Genomic DNA, 21,015 nt, shown 5'->3' with positions numbered 1-21,015 from the left:
ACTCCGTACCCCTCCCTCCCCCGGCTTGAGTGAGACACAGCCCCCGAATCAGCTGCTCCTTTAACCCCATCCTGTCTGAGCGAACAACAGACGCCCTCAGGCAACCTACACCCAGAGGCGGGGCCAAAACCAAAGCTGAACCCCAGGAGCTGTGCGAACAAAGAAGAGAAAGGGAAATCTCTCCCAGAAGCCTCAGGAGCAGTGGATTAAATCTCCACAATCAACTTGATGAACCCTGCATCTGTGGAATACCTGAATAAACAACGAATCATCCCAAAATTGAGGCAGTGGACTTTGGGAGCAGCTGTAGACCTGGGGTTTGCTTTCTGCATCTAATTTGTTTCTGGTTTTAAGTTTATCTTAATTTAGTATTTAGAGTTTATTATCATTGGTAGATTTGTTTACTGATTTGGTTGCTCTCTTCCTCCTTTTTTTTTATACATATTTTTTTCCCTTTTTCTCTTTTTGTGACTGGGTATGTGTGTGCTTCTTTGTGTGATTTTGTCTGTATAGCTTTGCTTTTACCATTTGTCCTAGGGATCTGTCTGTCCGTTTTTTTGTTTGCATGTTTGTTTGTTTTTTAGTATAGTTTTTTGCACTTGTTACCATTGGTGGATTTGTTTTTTGGTTTGGTTGCTCTCTTCTTTCTTTCTTTTTTATTACATTTTATTTTTTTATTTTTAATAATTCCTTTTTTAAAAATTTTAATAACTTTATTTTATTTTATTCATTCTTTCTTTCTTTCTTTTTTTCTCCCTTTTCTTCTGAGCCGTGTGGACGACAGGGTCTTAGGGTCTTGGTGCTCCGGCCAGGTGTCAGGCCTGTGCCTCTGAGATGGGAGAGCCGAGTTCAGGACATTGGTCCACCAGAGACCTCCCAGCTCCACGTAATATCAAACAATGAAAGCTCTCCCAGAGATCTCTATCTCAACGCTAAGACCCACTCCACTCAAGGACCAGCAAGCTACAGTGCTGGACACCCTATGCAAATAATTAGCAAGACAGGAACACAACCCCACCCATTAGCAGAGAGGCTGCCTAAAATCAAAATAAGGTCACAGACACCCCAAAACAAATCACCGGACACGGTCTGGCGCACCAGAAAGACAAGATCCAGCCTCATCCACCAGAACACAGGCACCAGTCCCCTCCACCAGGAAGCCTACACAACCCACTGAACCAACCTTACCCACTGGGGGCAGACACCAAAAACAATGGGAACTACGAACCTGCACCCTGCAAAAAGGAGATCCTAAACACAGTAAGTTAAGCAAAATGAGAAGACAGAGAAACATACAGCAGATGAAGGAGGAAGGTAAAAACCCACCAGACCAAACAAATGAGGAGGAAATAGGCAGTCTACCTGAAAAAGAATTCAGAGTAATGATAGTAAAGATGATGCAAAATCTTGGAAATAGAATGGAGAAAATACAAGAAACGTTTAACAAGGACCTAGAAGAACTACAGAGCAAACAAACAATGATGAACAACACAATAAATGTAATTCAAAATTCTCCAGAAGGAATCAATAGCAAAATAAATGAGGCAGAAGAACGGATAAGTGACCTGGAAGACAAAATAGTGGAAATAACTACTGCAGAGCAGAATAAAGAAAAGAGAATGAAAACAGTTGATGACAGTCACAGGGACCTCTGGGACAACATAAACACACCAACATTCGAATTATAGGGATCCCAGAAGAAGATGAGAAAAAGAAAGGGACTGAGAAAATATTTGAAGAGATTATAGTTGAAAACTTCCCTAATATGGGAAAGGAAATAGTCAATCAAGTCCAGGAAGTACAGAGAGTCCCATACAGGATAAATCCAAGGAGAAACATGCCAAGACACATATTAAACAAACTATCAAAAATTAAATACAAAGAAAAAATATTAAAAACAGCAAGGGAAAAACAACAAATAACACACAAGGGAATCCCCATAAGGTTAACAGCTGATCTTTCAGCAGAAACTCTGCAAGCCAGAAGGGAGTGGCAGGACATATTTAAAGGGATGAAAGGGAAAAACCTACAACCAAGATTACTCTACCCAGCAAGGATCTCATTCAGATTCGACACGGAAATTAAAACCTTTACAGACAAGCAAAAGCTAACAAAATTCAGCACCACTAAACCAGCTTTACAACAAATGTTAAAGGAACTTCTCTAGGCAGGAAACACAAGTGAAGGAAAAGACCTACAATAAAAAACCCAAAACGATTAAGAAAATGGTAATAGGAACATACATATCGATAACAACCTTAAATGTAAATGGATTGAATGCTCAACCAAAAGACATAGACTAGATGAATAGATACAAAAACAAGACCTGTATATATGCTGTCTACAGGAGACCCACTTCAGTCCTAGGGACACATACAGAATGAAAGTGAGGGGATGGAAAAAGATAATCCATGCACATGGAAATCCAAAGAAAGCTGGAGTAGCAATTCTCATATCAGACAAAATAGACTTTAAAATAAAGACTATTACAAGAGACAAGAAGGACACTACATAATGATCAAGGGATCGATCCAAGAAGAAGATATAACAATTGTAAAAATTTAGGCACCCAACATAGGAACACCTCAATACATAAGGCAAATACTAACAGCCATAAAGGGGAAATCGACAGTAGCATAATCATAGTAGGGGATTTCAATACCCATTTTTTCACCAATGAACAGATCATCCAAAATGAAAATAAATAAGGAAACACAAGCTTTAAATGATACATTAAACAGGATGGACTTAATTGATATTTATAGGACATTCCATTCAAAAACAACAGAATACACTTTCTTCTCAAGTGCTCATGGAACGTTCTCCAGGATAGATCATATCTTGAGCCATAAATCAAGCCTTGGTAAATTTAAGAAAATTGAAATCGTATCAAGTATCTTTTCCGACCACAATGCCATGAGACTAGATATCAATTACAGGAAAAAAATCTGTAATAACTACAAACACATGGAGGCTAAACAATACACTACTTAATAACGAAGTGATCACTGAAGAAATCAAAGAGGAAATAAAAGAATACCTAGAGACAAATTACAATGAAAACACAATGATTCAAAACCTATGGGATGCAGCAAAAGCAGTTCTAAGAGGGCAGTTTATAGCAATACAATCCTACCTCAAGAAACAAGAAACATCTCAAATAAACAACCTAACCTTACACCTAAAACAATCAGAGAAAGAAGAACAAAAAAACCAAAAAACTTAGCAGAAGAAAAGAAATCATAAAGATCAGATCAGAAATGAATGAAAAAGAAATGAAGGAAACAATAGCAAAGATCAATAAAACTAAAAGCTGGTACTTTTAGTACCAGCTAAATTGATAAACCTACAGCCAGACGCATGAAGAAAAAAGGAGAAGATTCAAATCAATAGAATTAGAAATGAAAAAGGACAAGTAACAACTGACACTGCAGAAATACAAAGGATCATGAGAGATTACTACAAGCAACTACATGCCAATAAAATGGACAACCTGGAAGAAATGGACAAATTCTTAGAAATGCACAACCTTCCGAGACTGAACCAGGAAGAAATAGAAAATATGAACAGACCAGTCACAATCACTGAAATTGAAAATGTGATTAAAAACATTCCAACAAACAAAAGTCCAGGACCATATGGCTTCACAGGCAAATTCTATCAAACATTTATAGAGGAGTTAACACCTATCCTTCCCAAACTCTTCCAAAATATAGCAGAGGGAGGAACACTCCCAAACTCATTCAACGAGGCCAACACCCTGCTACCAAAACCAAAGATGTCACAAAGAAAGAAAACTACAGGCCAATATCACTGATGAACATAGATGCAATAATCCTCAACAAAATACTAACAAACAGAATCCAACAGCACATTAAAAGGATCATACACCAGGATCAAGTGGGGTGTATCCCAGGAATGCAAGGATTCTTCAATATATGCAAATCAATCAATGTGATAAACCATATTTACAAACTGAAGGAGAAAAACCATATAATCATCTCAATAGATGCAGAAAAATCTTTCAACACCCATTCATGATAAAACCCCTCCAGAAAGTAGGCATAGAGGGAACTTACCTCAACATAATGAAGGCCATATATGACAAACCCACAGCCAATATCGTTCCCAATGGTGAAAAACTGAAACCATTTCCACTAAGATCAGGAACAAGACAAGGTTGCCCACTCTCACCATTATTATTCAACATAGTTTTGGAAGTTTTAGCCACAGCAAACAGAGATGAAAAAGAAATAAAAGGAAACCAAATCAGAAAAGAAGAAGTAAAGCAGTCACTGTTTGCAGATGACATGATACTATACATAGAGAATCCTAAAGATGACACTAGAAAACTACTAGAGCTAATCAATGAATTTGGTAAAGTAGCAGGATACAAAATTAATGCACAGAAATCTCTTGCATTCCTATACACTAATGTAGAAAAACCTGAAAGGGAAATTAAGGAAACACTCCCATTTACCATTGCAACAAAAAGAATAAAATACCTAGGAATAAACCTACCTAAGGAGACAAAAGACCTGTATGCAGAAAACTAGAAGACAGTGATGAAAGAAATTAAAGATGATACAAACAGATGGAGAGATATACCATGTTCTTGGATTGGAAGAATCAACATTGTGAAAATGACTATACTACCCAAAGCAATCTACAGATTCAGTGCAATCCCTATCAAACTACCAATGGCATTTTTCACAGAACTAGAACAAAAAATTTCACAGTTTGTATGGAAACACAAAAGACCCCGAATTGCCAAAGCAATCTTGAGAAAGAAAAACAGACCTGGAGGAATCAGGCTCCCTGACTTCAGACTACTACAAAGTGACAGTAATCAAGACAGTATGGTACTGGCACAAAAACAGAAATATAGATCAATGGAAAAGGATAGAAAGCCCAAAGATAAACCCACGCACATACGGTCACCTTATCTTTGATAAAGGAGGCAAAAATATACAGTGGAGAAAAGACAGCCTATTGAAAAACTGGTGCTGGGAAAACTGGACTGCTACATGTAAAAGAATGAAATTAGAACCCTCCCTAACACCATACACAAAAATAAACTCAAAATGGATCAAAGATCTAAATGTAAGGCCAGACACTATAAAACTCTTAGAGGAAAACAAAGGCATAACACTCTATGACATAAATCACAGCAAGATCCTTTTTGACCCACCTCCTAGAGAAATGGAAATAAAAACAAAAATAAACAAATGGGACCTAATGAAACTTAAAAGCTTTTGCACAGCAAAGGAAACCATAAATAAGATGAAAAGAGAACCCTCAGAATGGGAAAAAGTATTTTCAAATAAAGCAACTGACAATTAAAGGATTTAATTGTCAAAGCAATTAAAAGGATTAATCTCCAAAATTTACAAGCAGCTCATGCTGCTCAATAGCAAAAAAACAAACAATCCAATCCAAAAATGGGTGGAAGATCTAAATAGACATTTCTCCAAAGAAGACATACAGATTGCCAATAAACACACGAAAGAATGCTCAACATCACTAATCATTAGAGAAATGCAAACAAAACTAAAATGAGGTATCACCTCACACCAGTCACAATGGCCATCATCAAAAAAATCTACAAACATTAATTGCTGGAGAGGGTTGGAGCAAAGGGAACCCTCTTGCACTGTTGGTGGCTATGTAAACTGATACAACCACTAAGCAGAACAGTATGGAGGTTCCTTTAAAAACTAAAAATAGAACTACCATATGACCCAGCAATCCCACTACTGGGCATATACCCTGAGAAAACCATAATTCCAAAACAGACATGTACCACAATGTTCACTGCAGCTCTATTTACAATAGCCAAGATATGGAAGCAACCTAAGTGTCCATCAACAGATGAATGGATAAAGAAGATGTGGCACATATATACAATGGAATATTACTCAGCCATTAAAAGAAATGCAGTTGAGTTATTTGTAGTGAGATGGATGGACCTAGAGTCTGTCATACAGAGTGAAGTAAGTCAGAAAGAGAGAAACAAATATCATATGCTAACAAATATATATGAAATCTAAAAAAAAAAAAAAAACGTTCTGAAGAACGTAGAGGCAGGACAGGAATAAAGATGCAGACACAGAGAATGGACTTGAGGACATGGGGAGGGGGAAGGGTAAGCTGGCATGAAGTGAGAGTGTGGCATGGATTTATGCACACTACCAAATGTAAAACAGATAGCTAGCGGGGAGCAGCCGCATAGCACAGGGAGATCAGCTCGGTGCTTTGTGACCACCTAGAGGGGTGGGATTAGGAGGGTGGGAGGGAGACGCAAGAGGGAGGAGATATGGGAATATTTGTATAGTTGATTCACTTTGTTATAAAGCAGAAACTAAAACATCATTGTAAATCAATTATACTCCAATAAAGATGTTAAAAAAAACCCCACTATACCTAAGGTAACTTAAACAAAAATAATACTTCTTTGTTTAATCTGTGATTTGAGGTTGATTCTTTCAGTACTTATTTAAAGAAAAAATAGGCCTAAAAAAAGGGCAGGGGGCAAATAAAAATTTGTAAATTTCATCTACAATAATTGGTAAAAGACACCAGTTACGTATACATCTATGATTCCTTAATCAAAGGGATAGAAAGGATTATAAGCACAATATGCTTCCAGGTATGACCCCCTACAATATGCTTCTAGGTATGACTCCCTACAAAGTCTGGAATCCATGACATTTGGCTTCTATCATTTTTAAAATAGAATCTAGAGATAAGTAGTCTGATAAACTGTCTCACTGGAAATGAGGTTAGGAAACTGCAGAGATTTGGGAAAATAAAGTAATGCATAAAGAGAGCCATTTACAGCAACAGAACACTGAGGGATTTATATAACAAAAATTTCAGAAATGAATTATTTGGATTGATGCATTTGAACTTAAAATTTTTTTTGAGTTAAAATCATTAAATCAATGACATTTAGAAACAGTCATGCTGCCTTCTGTGTTCTCAACAGATTCTAAATTCAGCTACATGTGTGTGTCTTGTGATCACAAGATCTGGTTACAAATAGCAATAATTGTTACAAAGCAAATTACACGGTGGCACAGGAAAACACTCCCCCTTCCAGCAGAGAGGAAAGTGGTTACCTCACTTATATAGCCTGAACGTTATATAATGAAGATTACAGACTTTAAGATTTCAATAAAGGATGTATGCTAAAACAGAAAAACTATTTGATGAAAATTAAAAAGATTGCTTTATTTAGTAAAGAACTTCTAGAGCACTGATGAGAAATATTTAAGTGTTTATTGGCTACGGAAACTGCTGTTACTAGGAAACAAATTTGTTAATTTCCATTCATAAGCATGTGGGCATGCAAATAAGAGTTTTATTCAAATAAGGCTTGAATATATTACAACATATTACAATATACATCGCAAAATAATATTGTATAACAAACACTGTACAACATTTATACAATATTATTTATATACAATGTATTATATTTATGTATTATATATATAATTGTAACAATATACTACAATTATATATACCATATATTACAACTTGGAAATAGGTAATTTCTACTTAGACAGACTCAGTATACAGACAAAAATGACTCATGAAATACTTAAAATCATGAATTGTTAGAGTTTTAATCCCCACGCATTTTAGTAAAAAATGGTCAGGGCATACCAAATTTTAGGGCTAAAAATGGCAAACAGGTGAATGCTGACTAGCTGGTAGTTGCTGCCTCCAATACAATGCGGAAAAAGGTTCTGAGAAAAAGAGCGTAATTGATTAGCGACTTGTGTCGAGGGTAAAGAAGGGCATAGTCACTCGCTCATCTCCAGATCGAGCACATCTTAGCCTAACCTGTTCATCTCACTGTGACTGAAAAGAGTCATTTGTCATTGGGGAATTTTAACATATAAAGGAAGTTTGTTACTGGGCCACTTGTAGAATTCGCATTCCCATGTTTTGTTTGGTTTGGTCTGGTTTGGTTTTTCCCATATCACAACAATGTTCCCTCTTACTGAAATCATATTCTGCCCACTTTCCAGAATACAAGTCTCAGTTATTTATATCACTGTTGGGTAAACATGTCCTCTACTTAGCAGTACTCAAAGCCGCCTCTTCTAGCTTCTTAAAATATACACATACCAGAAAAAAGATGAAAACTAACAATGCCATCACCCACAGCCTCACTACTAGAATCTGGAAAGAATCTTAATCAATATAGGGCAGAAGCAGCTGGATTGAGAAAAACCTATGATGGCTCCATTTCACTGTACAACCAGTCTCAGCTCTGAAGAAAATGCACATGCACTTTGACCAATATAATTTCAGGTAGTTGTCTTAATTCAGAAGTAGATTAAACAGTTGGTCTCATGAAATTCAGAAGAGAGCAGACAGGAAAAAATGGGAAAATATAAGAGGAATGGACAAAAGAGTCATATGCTGGAACACAAAAGTAACTGAGGGGAAGTTTAAGTTCAGTAATATTGACAACTCTCAGGCAGTTATCCCAGGAGCAGAAAGAGATGCTAAAATAGAAGTTCTAAGTTCCAGTTATTTTCCTTGAGTATAACACTTTACCAAAACTACAACCTATCACTTTTTTCTAGGCCTATGCAGACCCTCATTCTCCACCATCTGTTTTAGAAATGCAGCCCACATCACCAAGACATCTAAATTGTGATGTTCTTATCTCCTCATTCTCACATCTGCTTGCTGAAAAATTAGAAAAGTTTCATTTCACTGTATCTGAGTATCATTTGTCAATCTCAATCCTCCAACTACTTTCCTTTCTGGACTAATTCTGGCCTTTCAAAAATGTGTTTACCCCTTTACTTTTTCTCTAAAGGCAATGATTTTGCAAGTTTACTGTTCATCATTGCATGCAAGTTGTGTAATTTCATAAGTGTATTTCATATACATGACAGTGATTAATAAAGAGAGTGGGAAGTTTGGAAATCTTAGAGGGTTGTACTCAAAACAAGAACAACTCAACTTCTATGCCTTCCATCCTTCTTTCCTCAACCTAAGGTTTTATGATGGTAGCTAATCAGCAAAAACAAAACAAAACAACCTTACCAGGTGCGACAGAGTGACTCAGAGGGATTATTTTATGTAATTTTTAATGCCATAAATTAGTTCGTTTATTTAAATGCTAATCTATTGTCCTAGCATAACCCTCCCATGGCAGAATCAATTTCAGTAATGATGCTGATGGCTGCAATATGATCAACTGAAGCCTCTACCAACTTGGTACAAAAGGTAGTGGAAATGATAGACAACTCATTAATCATTTATCCCCAGAGATGAAAGTGTTCAGTTGCTGATGGGGTACTGTAGGTGAATGCTGTCAAAATGAGAAATATCAATGTCAGGCCTCGTGCATAATAAAGGTAGAGCTATTTTTAAGCTTCTCTGAAAATTACAATTATGCTCTTTTTCCCTACAGTTCCGTCACGTACGCTTGGCAATTTTGTTCTATGAGAATCCATTCTCATTCTGCTCAGATGTCTGTGCTTGAGAAAATATATATTCCTCAAAACTTAACATAAGATATTTGAAGTTATTTAGAAATCAGTAGAATTCCACATATTGGGAGTGAACTCTTAAAGAACTGAGAAGCAAAAGAGGCAAACCAGGAAAGGTACTGAATAACTTTTTGGTTCATTTTCCCCCCATAGGATATGTTTTATCAGCAGCGAGGACAATATACATTTTTAATTTCTCAGATCCCTAGAAGGAACAGATATATTCTATAATTCATACATTTTCTGTAGAGATAACAGAATTTAATGAAATACTTAAAAAATTTTTGTTCACCAAATTAGGTGAACAATGTTACCAAAAGAAATGACCTTGAGAATCTGCCCCAGCTTATCTCCAATTTTTTTTTTTTTTCGTTGCGGTACGTGGGCCTCTCACCGTTGTGGCCTCTCCCGTCACGGAGCACAGGCTCTGGACGCGCAGGCCCAGCGGCCATGGCCCACGGGCCCAGCCGCTCCGCGGCACGCGGGATCCTCCCGGACTGGGGCACGAACCCACATCCCCCGCATCGGCAGGCGGACTCCCAACCACTGCGCCACCAGGGAAGCCCTCCAATTTGTTTAATGCTTCCAGTGGAAAATAATGTTCCTGGACTGGAGGAGTATTCTCTTCTGGAAGCCAGCCGTATCTTACCATTCACTTAGAGTTACACTCACTTTTCCAGAAAGAATTTAATGTATTTCAGAAATCTATCTTTAAAAACTGGTGCATTCGTCCTAAGAGTCACAACTGATCCTACATTCTATTTTTGAGGAATGGAAGGAAGTCAGATTTAAGATGAGAAAACGTATTAACTTCCCCACATTTATCAAGCTGCTGAGTATTTTGCTCCATAAATTATACATCTTCATCTATTTGGAGAACATTTATGTGCCATAAAGCCACACACACATAGTTGTACAAATATTAAGTATACCTGCTTAATGAATAATACAAATTTCCAAATTACTGGGGAAAGTACTTTTTCTTTGACATAACTGATATATGTAGCACAGGAACTTTGTGCCATTCAAATTTTTACTATAATCAGCTATCAGATTACTGGATGCTAAAAAGGATATTTCGTTTTACCTACCACATGTCTGGCAGTGGCAACTTCTTGAACTGTCACCAGCAAAGTATATGGCTGCAATATAATAAAATGTGGACAAACATGAATTTTGACATTTGCTCTTTCAAACTCCAGGCTTTCTTGCATACACGTCCCCCACACCCTGGCTCACCCTCCCTCCCCATGTACATACGTATGTATACATATAAGTGGAGTTAATATTCTTTAAGTTAAAAGATGTAAGATCAAATCATTTGCATGATTTCTTACGAAAATGCCTGTTTGAAGTTTATGATACATTAATCCCTTCAAATGCTCTTCCAGACTACTCGTCTTTATATTTTAAGAGCCCAACTAATTAGATTCCTATATCTTAATTTCCAGTTATGAAATTAAGGCAACATGCTTTTCATAAACTGAATGGTGAAAGGATTGTATGCACTGAATTACTATTATTGCTGCTATTTCTGACATTACATAAATTATCCTTTAATCCTAAAGTTACCTTCTTAGCAAAGCCTTTCAAAACATTGTATTATTAACAGTAGATCAGTAAGAAAATTACATTTTTTTAATTAATTTTTATTGGAGTACAGTTGCTTTACAATGTTGTTAGAAAATTACACGTCTGAAAAATGTAATGGGCAACCTCTACTTCCTCAAATTATTTCTAATTAGAAAATAATTTTTGAAAGTCCAAAATTAGAAAATTAAATAAAATAAACTGACTTTTTTTTTGGCTGCAGAAAGAGACAAGATGCTATAATGATACTCTTTCCAGCAATTATAAATATTAATCTGAGTGAATTTGAATCTGAAAACAATGCTCATGTCTACCTCTTCCATTAGATATTACAGCTCCTCCAAGGTAAAGATGGTGCCATCAATCCTTTGAAATCATAACCTTAAATGTCTGGCGCATGTAGGCACGCTAATGCTTGGTTCTTTGATGGAAGCATGGACATGCAGGCATGTTCAGAATTCATCACTTAAACATAAGTAGCTTGTTAAATTATTGGAAATGAGTTGAGTAAAATGCACTCTACACTGCATTGGACAATAATTAACTAAATTCTAAACACAGAGGACAGGTGTCCTGCCACAGGCGCAGAGCCAAAACAGAGGAGTCAGAAAATATCCTGAGGAACATCTAGGAAAGAGAAGATTGAAACAAAGTCATTAATTATGTAATACTACCTCAGGAATATCAGAACTATTTTATAGATCCATTTCCCAATGTGTTAAATGGAGAACAAAATGCACTGTTTCCAAATATGACAAAAGAGACAATTAAGAGAAAGAACCACATCTGTTTATTATTCTTATATATTACTGTAGAATATGAAATCTAGAAAAATGCTTTCCAAATAATTAAATCTCAGTAATAATTTTCATAATACCTTATAGCAAGTTTCTTCACCTCATAATTATTTGATTGTTCATTATGGTAAGAACAAGATAACAGGTCATGGGTAACTTTTATAAAAGCCACTAACGTGTGTGTGATATGCATATTCATTTATTTATACATTCATCATTATTGTAGAAAAACTAGAAGATGCAGATAAGAAAAATGCCACTTAAAATTCTATTCTTGGGCTTCCCTGGTGGCACAGTGGTTGAGAATCTGCCTGCCAATGCAGGGGACACGGGTTCGAGCCCTGGTCTGGGAAGATCCTACATGCCGTGGAGCAACTAGGCCCGTGAGCCACAATTACTGAGCCTGCGCGTCTGGAGCCTGTGCTCCGCAACAAGAGAGGCCGTGATAGTGAGAGGCCCGCGCACCGCGATTAAGAGTGGCCCCCACTTGCCGCAACTAGAGAAAGCCCTCGCACAGAAACGAAGACCCAACACAGCCATAAATAAATAAATAAATTAAAAAAAAATTCTATTCTTGAAAAATGGCCACTGTTAAAATTTTATATTCTCCAATAGTGTTCCATACAAATATATTCTATATATACTATCCTATAACTTGCCTTTCCCTCCATTTATAAATATATCATGAATCGTCCTTTGTCAATAAAAATACCCATACTATTTGAATAGTTAGTATTCCATTGTATGTATGTGACAATTTCTTTACTCTTATTATTGAACATTTAGGCTTCCAAGTTATTATAAAAAATACTGTGATAACCATTTCATAGAAACATACACCTTTGTGTACTTATCCAATTAATCCCTCAGAAAATATTTCCAATATACTATGTCAAAGGGTATGAAGCTTTTTAAGGCTTTTGATACATATTACTCACTGTCCTCAGGAACACTTGTACTAATAACACTCTCACAAGTTGTTATTTGAGAATGTTCCTTTCCCATATCCATGAAAATACATATTATTCCTTTTAATTTACACAGGCAAGTGAACAGTATCCTGCTGTCATTTTAATCAGCATTACTTTATTACCAATTTAACATTTATTTATGTTTGTTGGCCATTTTATTTTGGCTGTACAAGTCCTTGATCAATATTATCCATTGGTTGTGTCTTTTCCTTATGGGTTTCAGAACGTTCTTTGTGAATTAAGGGTATTAAATTTGTATGCATGTTGTAGCTTACCAGTTTGCTTGCCTTTTAACTCTTCATGGTATTTTTGCCATACCAAACTTTAAAGACTTGGAAGAGAAGCAAGGGTGTGCCTCCCTCCACTTTCCTCTTCTGCACTGCTACGTGCAGAACCAATGGTAACCACTTGATCCTTGTTTTATTCCTATTATTTCCCCACTGCGTTGATGCTGGCTGTTTGAGACAGACAGTAAAATAGAAGGGGAAAAAAATGAAGGAAAAACATTTCCTTTTCATGATAAAAACTAAATCTAAAGAACAAATCAGGAATCAATTTTTGGATTTTATCAACTGCTTTTTACATCCAAAGAGCCACTGACATGTTTTTTTCTCTTTTGGTGTATTAATACTAAATATAATAAACCCTCAATTGTCATAGTGAATTATTCTCCTATACACAGTCCATAAAGTAGGATGTGGAAGTATAAAACAGTAATTAAAAGTACAGATTGGGAAGTCAGACTACTGGAGTCTAAGTTGGCTCTGCTATTTATTAGCTGTATAGCCTAGGACAAGTGACCTAATGTCCCTATGCCTTAATTGCAGCATGTATAGAATGGGAGCAGTAATAGTGTATCTGCCTCACAGGGCTACAGTGAGGATTAAACAGGATAATGTGCATGGTACCTGGCAAATAATAAGCATCAACAGTAACTACTGTTCTCAGTAATATACTGTTGGATTAGATATTGACTTTACTTATGAATTTATCATGAATATTCCTAAATGAAATCAGTTCTTTGTTTTGGCAATCTATGTTAATCTGATACCTGGATTACGCTATCTTTTAAAAACATTTCGGGAACTTTCCTTCTGTCTATATACTCTAGTAAAAAATTAATACTTTATAAAGATTAATATTTTCATAAAGTGCTTTCTATAATCAGTAAAGAAACCTACAAAATTTTCGAGGAGGGAAGAATAGGCAGATGATGTAATGGGAGAGTAGTGGCTAGATGAGCAGTTGTCCAGCTAGCCCCATCTCTGCCATGGCCATGGGGGTCACAGGCCCTCTATACAAGGATGTTGAACTAACACCTAAAATGCCTCTCCCCTCTCTCTGACACCTCTGAGCAGATGTTAGACGTGTACAACTACTTAGTGCCCACTTGTCTTAACTACAGCTATCCCGAACGAGAACAAACCTCACAGTGTACTTCCTTTTTTATTATCACCATCCCCCCAACATTTTTACTTAAATGAACATCAAGTGTAACAGAATGGCAGAAAAGGAAGGATTTTACTGGGAAAATACTGGATATTTTCTCCTATGAAGGCCAGGACTTAAGAGTTGAATATAGATATGAAAAGTTCAAGTTTTCAATGGTTACTGGTCAACTGTCCAGATTTACCAAAATTTTAATTTTCATCCCTGGGTTCACTCTTGTATCACATTAAAATCCTAGGTGGTTGTTCAGAGGACTTCTTCATACAGCAGAAAGTAATATTCTAAATACAGGATAAACAAAAGTAGCTAAGTTCTATCTCAAAAGAAAATGCCATAATTTATCCAGATTTGGGAAATTTTCACTACTGAGACAAATGTGCATACTTTGTTTAAATTATACCATATTCAATTAAAAAGTGCTGACACATGAGTAACCAATAAAGATTAGGTAACAATGACTGTTAAGCACTACCTTTTACAGAGCATTATGCGACGGATATAACACTTCATGTTTATTTCATCACCTAACACGCCCAATCACCCTATGAGGTAGGAATTTCTATACCTTTTAACATATTAGGAAATTGAAGCTCAAAAAGGTCAAGCCAATTGGCCAAGATACTGGGACTAGGATTATAATTTAAATTTCAAAACCCATACTTTGAATATCTGCAGTCAAATAAGTGACTGAAATTACATCCAGCCATGCAATTAAATGCAGGACTATTTGTTTCTCACTCTAATACTTACTGGGTGTAGCACTGACAATGGAAAGATACTTTTTAAATATACCATTTTAATGAATAATAACCATTCTGGAAAGCTGAAAAACAGAGTCTACAAAAAAGTTACTTCTAAGACTAAGAATCAAATTTGCCATCAAAATAACTACTATTTTATTATTTTATTGGATTATTTGCAGAGTGGTCATAGATAATTTCTAGATTAGACATGTTGACTTCAATCCATTTTTATTCAATTTAAAAAAATAATAAAACATTTTTATTAAACACTTCTATTGAACATGTTTAGGTAAAATATCTTGTTGAGTTTATAAACCCAAATATTAGTGACCAAGTAATAAAAATGAAAAAATTAGTCTATTTTCATGTTCCACATACAATAAAATGCAAAACAAGCATAATAGACATCTTATATGAATATTTGGGTTTCACAGAAAATATTAGAAGGCTGACACAGGCATAAAGTTATTCTTAAAAATGTCATCCTGTGATTACAAGCAGATTATATAATAGACTTTATGCTTATGTCTTATATTGTACTTCCAAAAATTGTAAGTATTTTAGATATAACCCTATTCTAAACATCAATTCAAAAATTTACCTTACTTTAGCTAAGGAGAAATGAAAATGTATATAACAGTTTGACACTAAAGCTGACTTTTCATATTTTGGACAGAGCAAATTTGAAAGAAACACTTCAACTGAAGCAACTTTAAAGGTAAAGGTTATGTTTTAGTAAAATGAAATCAGTAAGATTTACTTAGAAGACTGGAAAAAGTCCCCTTAATAACAATCTTTGTTTAAAAAAAAAAAAAAAGATTGTAACTATTCCCAGTTCTTTCTTTTAAACAAAAGATTGTCATCTAGATGAGATGTTTAGAGTAGATATGCAATGTTTTCCTAGAAAAGAGACTTTTGTAATAGATCTCAAAGTAAAAAATAAATTTAATCCACCTTTGTTCAGGATTTAAGTCATACCTCAAATTAATCTAACAGATCTTAGTTTCACCAGGTAAAACTGCTAACGTGAAAGCTTCTAAAATTCTTGTTTAAGATATTTCTTTCTTCAAAATCTGTAAGATAATTTTTAGGCTTTTTATTTTTCTATAAGTACAACTTCAACTATGAAATTCAGTTCAGTCCTCTGCATATGTCAGATGATGCTACAAATCCTTTGTATTTCTCTTCCAACTATCTAGCTGTGAAAAGGGAAAAAATAAAATTTGAAAATAAAGTCCCTAAATTGGCCCAAATATACTTACTTTAAGAAACTTACATTAAAGGTGAAATTATCTCCAAAGTGACTCTGGTTTCCCCAACATCTCAAAGTCTACCTTAGAAAAAACAGGATATTCTGCAAGAGGAAATCCGACAGTAGGACATAGTGACGTAGATTATGCTGAATGGTTGGTCACATATAGACTTGTATACACTTTGTATTCAGCCAAATGCTTCCAGATGATGAGCATAAGATGATAAATTAACAAGGACAGAAATCTTTGAAGACAAATAAGGACATTGGAAAGCAAAAGATTGAAAAGGAAAATTTTATACGTTTCCTTGAAATGGTGCATATTTTTCTCCTCAGAAGAGAAAAAGTTGTAAGATACATTCTTAATTTTGACTTTTCTTTGGAAGACAATAAATGTCTGTGCCAAAAGATTTCTTATCTTAAAATGAAAGTGTATGAGAGAAGAGACTCCTTAAAAAAATATATATCAATCATACCTTGATAAATAATTCTCCAGTGTAGGGTAGGGGGCTTTCTAATTCTAAAAGTAAAAATCCACAATTTAAATTTAATCTGGAAGGAATCTAAGCATGAGTAAGCTTAAACTACGGTCTGAATCACTGAATTGGGCATATTATTCTATTTTAAAAGTGTACAGATTTTACTGAAAGATAACCAATTGCAACATAAAAAGTATGGTTCCAAGGTCTGTTCTTGGTCACTCCAGAAACTCTGTTTGCACAGTGTTCATAATTTCAACAAAACCCTAAAAAGTTCTTTCCAAAATGAACTTTTCCAACCTACTGAACAGAATTCATGCCCACACTCTGTTCATTTCAGCAGCATTTGTCTCTGTGAAGTACATCAAAATCACTCAAACATCAAATTGGTGATTTGATAGAATGATTTATTTTCCCATTACAGGAAAGTCATGAGTGACTTGTTCTGAGGTATGTTTCTGAGCTATGAAGGACATCTATCAGAAAGCTCCACACTTGAAGGTTCCTCTTTAGGGGATAACATTTTATGGCTGGACAGTCTCTGCAGGTACCAGATTCCCTGTTGTATCCAACTGCATACATTTACACGTGCATGCAGACACAGGACACTCGGCATGATCCCTGAAAAATAGGTCAAGTCACAGTTAAACATCTAAATTACACATACATACATACATTTATCTATATACCTATCGATATCTATAATGCAATTTTTCAAATGTCATTTGAAAATTACAGGAATTAAAACCCAAAGACAAAAAGCATTAAAAGCATTAAACTAGAAATGAGTGCTAGCCTGAAGATGGGGAGCAAGTTACTGAAAAATGAACAGCATTACTTTCTAAATATATAATAAGCTATCTCATTTACAGTTATGAATGTGACAGGGATGTGCTCAGAGTTTAAATTAAAACCAATGTGACAAACTGGGTGTAAAAGTTATAGCACTGAAGAGTACAGGGCCACTGATACTACTCAAAGTAAAAGTTAAATATGGTCTTGAGTCTCCACTGTATGAAGTGCATACTTACTACATAACAAACTTATTTATGAGATAACTAATATAGGAGTTTGACATGTATTCTATCATTGAATCCAGTTACATACTATATATTATATATGATAGGATATTCGGTCAGTCATAAAAAACTGCAAATATATCCTTTCCTCAAGTAAAGTTAAATAATGCTTTTCAAATATTTAACCCATACATAATATTTAAACAATTTCTTACACAAGTATTAATTTTATAGTTTAAGATTACATAGGCTAGTGATAGAAATGTTCACACCACCTTTGTTAACTTAAGTGACAGTATAAAAGAAATTCATCCTTTGGCTGTATAAATCTGAACTATTTAAAAGGTCATTTGCTTTATCTCCTCTAACTCCAAGCCTATTAAAGAAAGAATGGGGACCTCCCTGGTGGCGCAGGGGTTAAGAATCCACCTGCCAATGCAGGGGACACAGGTTTGAGCCCTGATCCGGGAAGATCCCACATGCCGCGGAGCAACTAAGCCGTGCACCACAACTACTGAGCCTGCGCTCTTGAGCTCGCGAGCCACAACTACTGAGCCCACGTGCCACAACTACTGAAGCCTTCACGCCCTAGAGCCTGCGCACCGCAACAAGAGAAGCCACTGCAATGAGAAGCCCCTGCACTGCAACGAAGAGTAGCTCCCGCTCGCTGCAACTAGAGAAAGCCCGCGCACAGCAACGAGACCCAATGCAGCTAAAAGAATTAATTAATTAAAAGAAGAAGGAATGTGCTGATTACCTGAACCAACTAAGCATGTGTCCAGCATGCCCACCGTGTCTGCAATTGTGACACCATGTAAACCAGTTGTTAAACTGAGCTAATTTTTTGTCTTTGCTCAAGTCTACTTTTTCATCTGATTTGGAGCCTCCTATGGGTTAAAGACAGTGATCTTCATTAACTATATCATAATACTTTATTCAAAGTTTCTTAAAAGGTATTTCTAATATTATGTCAAAATACAAATCACATATCATACTGAAACAGCAATTTTAATGCTAGAATCTAGTTTAGATTGAAAAATATACCAAATAACCAGTTTCCTTATATTTTTAATAGTCAATAATAAATGGAAAAATAGAAATTATCAAACCCACTTAGAAGCAATCTGAATGAACAATTTTAGAGAAACAATCAGTAGTTTAAAAAACTTCCCATAAAGAAAATACCAAGTCCAGTTTACAGGTGAGTTCTACCAAACACTGAAAGAACAGGGAATTTTCATCTACACAAACTTTTCCAAAGAATAGGAAAATAGGGGCAATTTCCCAATGCACTTCATGAGGTGGGTACAGCTTTGCTAACAAAATCAGACAAAGCCAATATGAGAAAGATTATAGGCCAATTTTCCTCCTGAACAGACATAAAATCCTAAGTAAAACATTACCAAATAGTATGATTTAGCAATTCTACTTCTAGGAAAATGCACTGGAGAAACTTCTGTGTATGGTAAAAGGAGACATATGTAGGAATGTTCATAGCAGCACTGTTCATAACAGTAAAAATCTGGAAACCAAGTGTCCATCAATAGTAGAATAGAAAAATTTGTGTAGTCATAAATGGAATACAAAGCAGTAATTAAAAAAAGGAATAAATGACCACTACATTAATCAGCATAATTGAAACTAAAAAAAAGAAGAAAAAACCCCAACTCCAATGTTGAGCAAAAAAGGCTTGTTGAAGGACATATGTGTATGACTCATTTACATAGAATTTAAAACACAGACGACAGTAAACGTGTAAAAAAAACTATACAGACAAGCAAGAGACTAAACTAACACACAATTTAGGACAGTAATGACCTTTGGGAAGAGCCCAAAGAGGTGGTATGAAGTAGGGAGAAACAATCCAAGGCACTAGTATAGACAATGCTATCTTAAAGCAGAGTAAAAGACTCACTGATGATTGATTTATCATTGTACATGATGTACATGTATAGTACATTACTATACATCTGTTATTCACAAAAACTTGAAGAAAAATGTGTTACTACACATGTACATTTACACATGTACAACTACACACAAATTTACATAACTTTTAGTGCTTGAAAAATGCTCATTCTATTAATTTTGGCCACCTTAATATGTTTTATTTTGTTCTAAAACAGCAAATCAAATTATTTTAAGATCATATATAATTAGAGACAAGAATAGAAAAATGAGTAAGTAAAAATATTAAGTTTAATTAAGCAACTGTGTACCTATTAAGACATAATGCTATGTTCAAAATTTCACCTGGGCCATTGCTGGTCACACTGTAATGACCACAATTGTCTTGTAAACAATTATTTAAAATACCCATCTCTTTTTGCTAATGGTATGGAGATGAAAGGATGTGAAGGTGGTTCAAGAATTTAAGAGGTACACACACTGAAATTCTTCCTAAAAGTTTCATAAAGACAATTAATAATGAAAGAGAGAAAAAGAGAGAAGAGAAAAAGGAAATACAGACCTTTTAAATATAAGGTATTTTATACCTTTGTGTATAGTTCTCATTAGTGATTTTCACTTTGTTTTTGTAACTTCGAATACAAAGAGAAAACAGACTGAGTCCAGAACAAATTAATCCTTATGTTTCTGATGAAGCTGAAAATAACAGCTCTACCTCACTGCCATGTGAGAAGGCATTTTAAGATCAAATAGCTTTTAAATTTAAAAGATTTATAGTGAATTATGAAAAGTGCTATAGAATAGTTGAGGGTAACTAAAGTTTCACTTAGGCACTAACAACAACAATAATAATAAAAAAAAGAAGAGTAAGAAAGAAACGAATATATAATCTAACTTTTAAAAATGTATCATACCTAGAAGTTAAGCTCTATAAGGACAGCGATTTTTATCTGTTTTGTTCACTGTAACATTTCTAGCACTTAGAAAAACAGCTACGAAACAAACACTGTTGAATAACGTTTATAATTTTTAATGCTAAATATTACTGTTTATAACATAAACATTATAACTATAAACTCAGTGAGACAGTTTCAGTAGAGTTCCAATCCTCAAAGCACAAGTGACTGTAAAAATTTGTAACCCTCAGTTAAATAAGCTTATGGAAATTCTGGCCATTTGGATCACAAAGCATGATGGATAGATGCCATCTCTAATTGCAGGCAAAGCAACACAGAGGTTTGTATACCTAAATCTTTAAACTGCCATGAGCCAACATTTGATTTCTA

At 35.2% G+C, this 21,015-nt stretch overlaps 1 protein-coding gene across 14 annotated transcripts in view; it reads right to left on the bottom strand.

The window, feature by feature from the left end:
• Positions 1-7,349: 7,349 nt before the first annotated feature.
• MIOS (meiosis regulator for oocyte development) overlaps positions 7,350-21,015 on the bottom strand; it is a 50,767-nt gene continuing 37,101 nt past the window's right edge. For 6 of the 14 annotated variants that reach the window (XR_009565096.2, XR_009565089.2, XR_009565099.2 and 3 more), the window contains 3 exons: positions 18,579-18,708; positions 10,613-17,423; positions 7,350-9,340 (listed from right to left, as the gene is read on the bottom strand). Coding sequence is in view for 1 of the 14 variants with exons in the window: in XM_030857212.3 (XP_030713072.2) it covers positions 17,327-17,423; positions 18,579-18,708 (227 nt within the window). In the remaining 13 variants the exon portion in view is untranslated. Of the gene's footprint in view, positions 9,341-9,900; positions 17,424-18,578; positions 18,709-21,015 lie in introns of those variants that run through there. The other 8 variants (XR_009565090.2, XR_009565088.2, XR_009565094.2 and 5 more) reach the window with 8 other exon arrangements.

This window comes from Globicephala melas, chromosome 9, assembly GCF_963455315.2.
Source record: "Globicephala melas chromosome 9, mGloMel1.2, whole genome shotgun sequence".
Taxonomy (NCBI): Eukaryota; Metazoa; Chordata; class Mammalia; order Artiodactyla; family Delphinidae; genus Globicephala; species Globicephala melas.
This window is presented reverse-complemented; position numbering and strand designations above follow the sequence as displayed.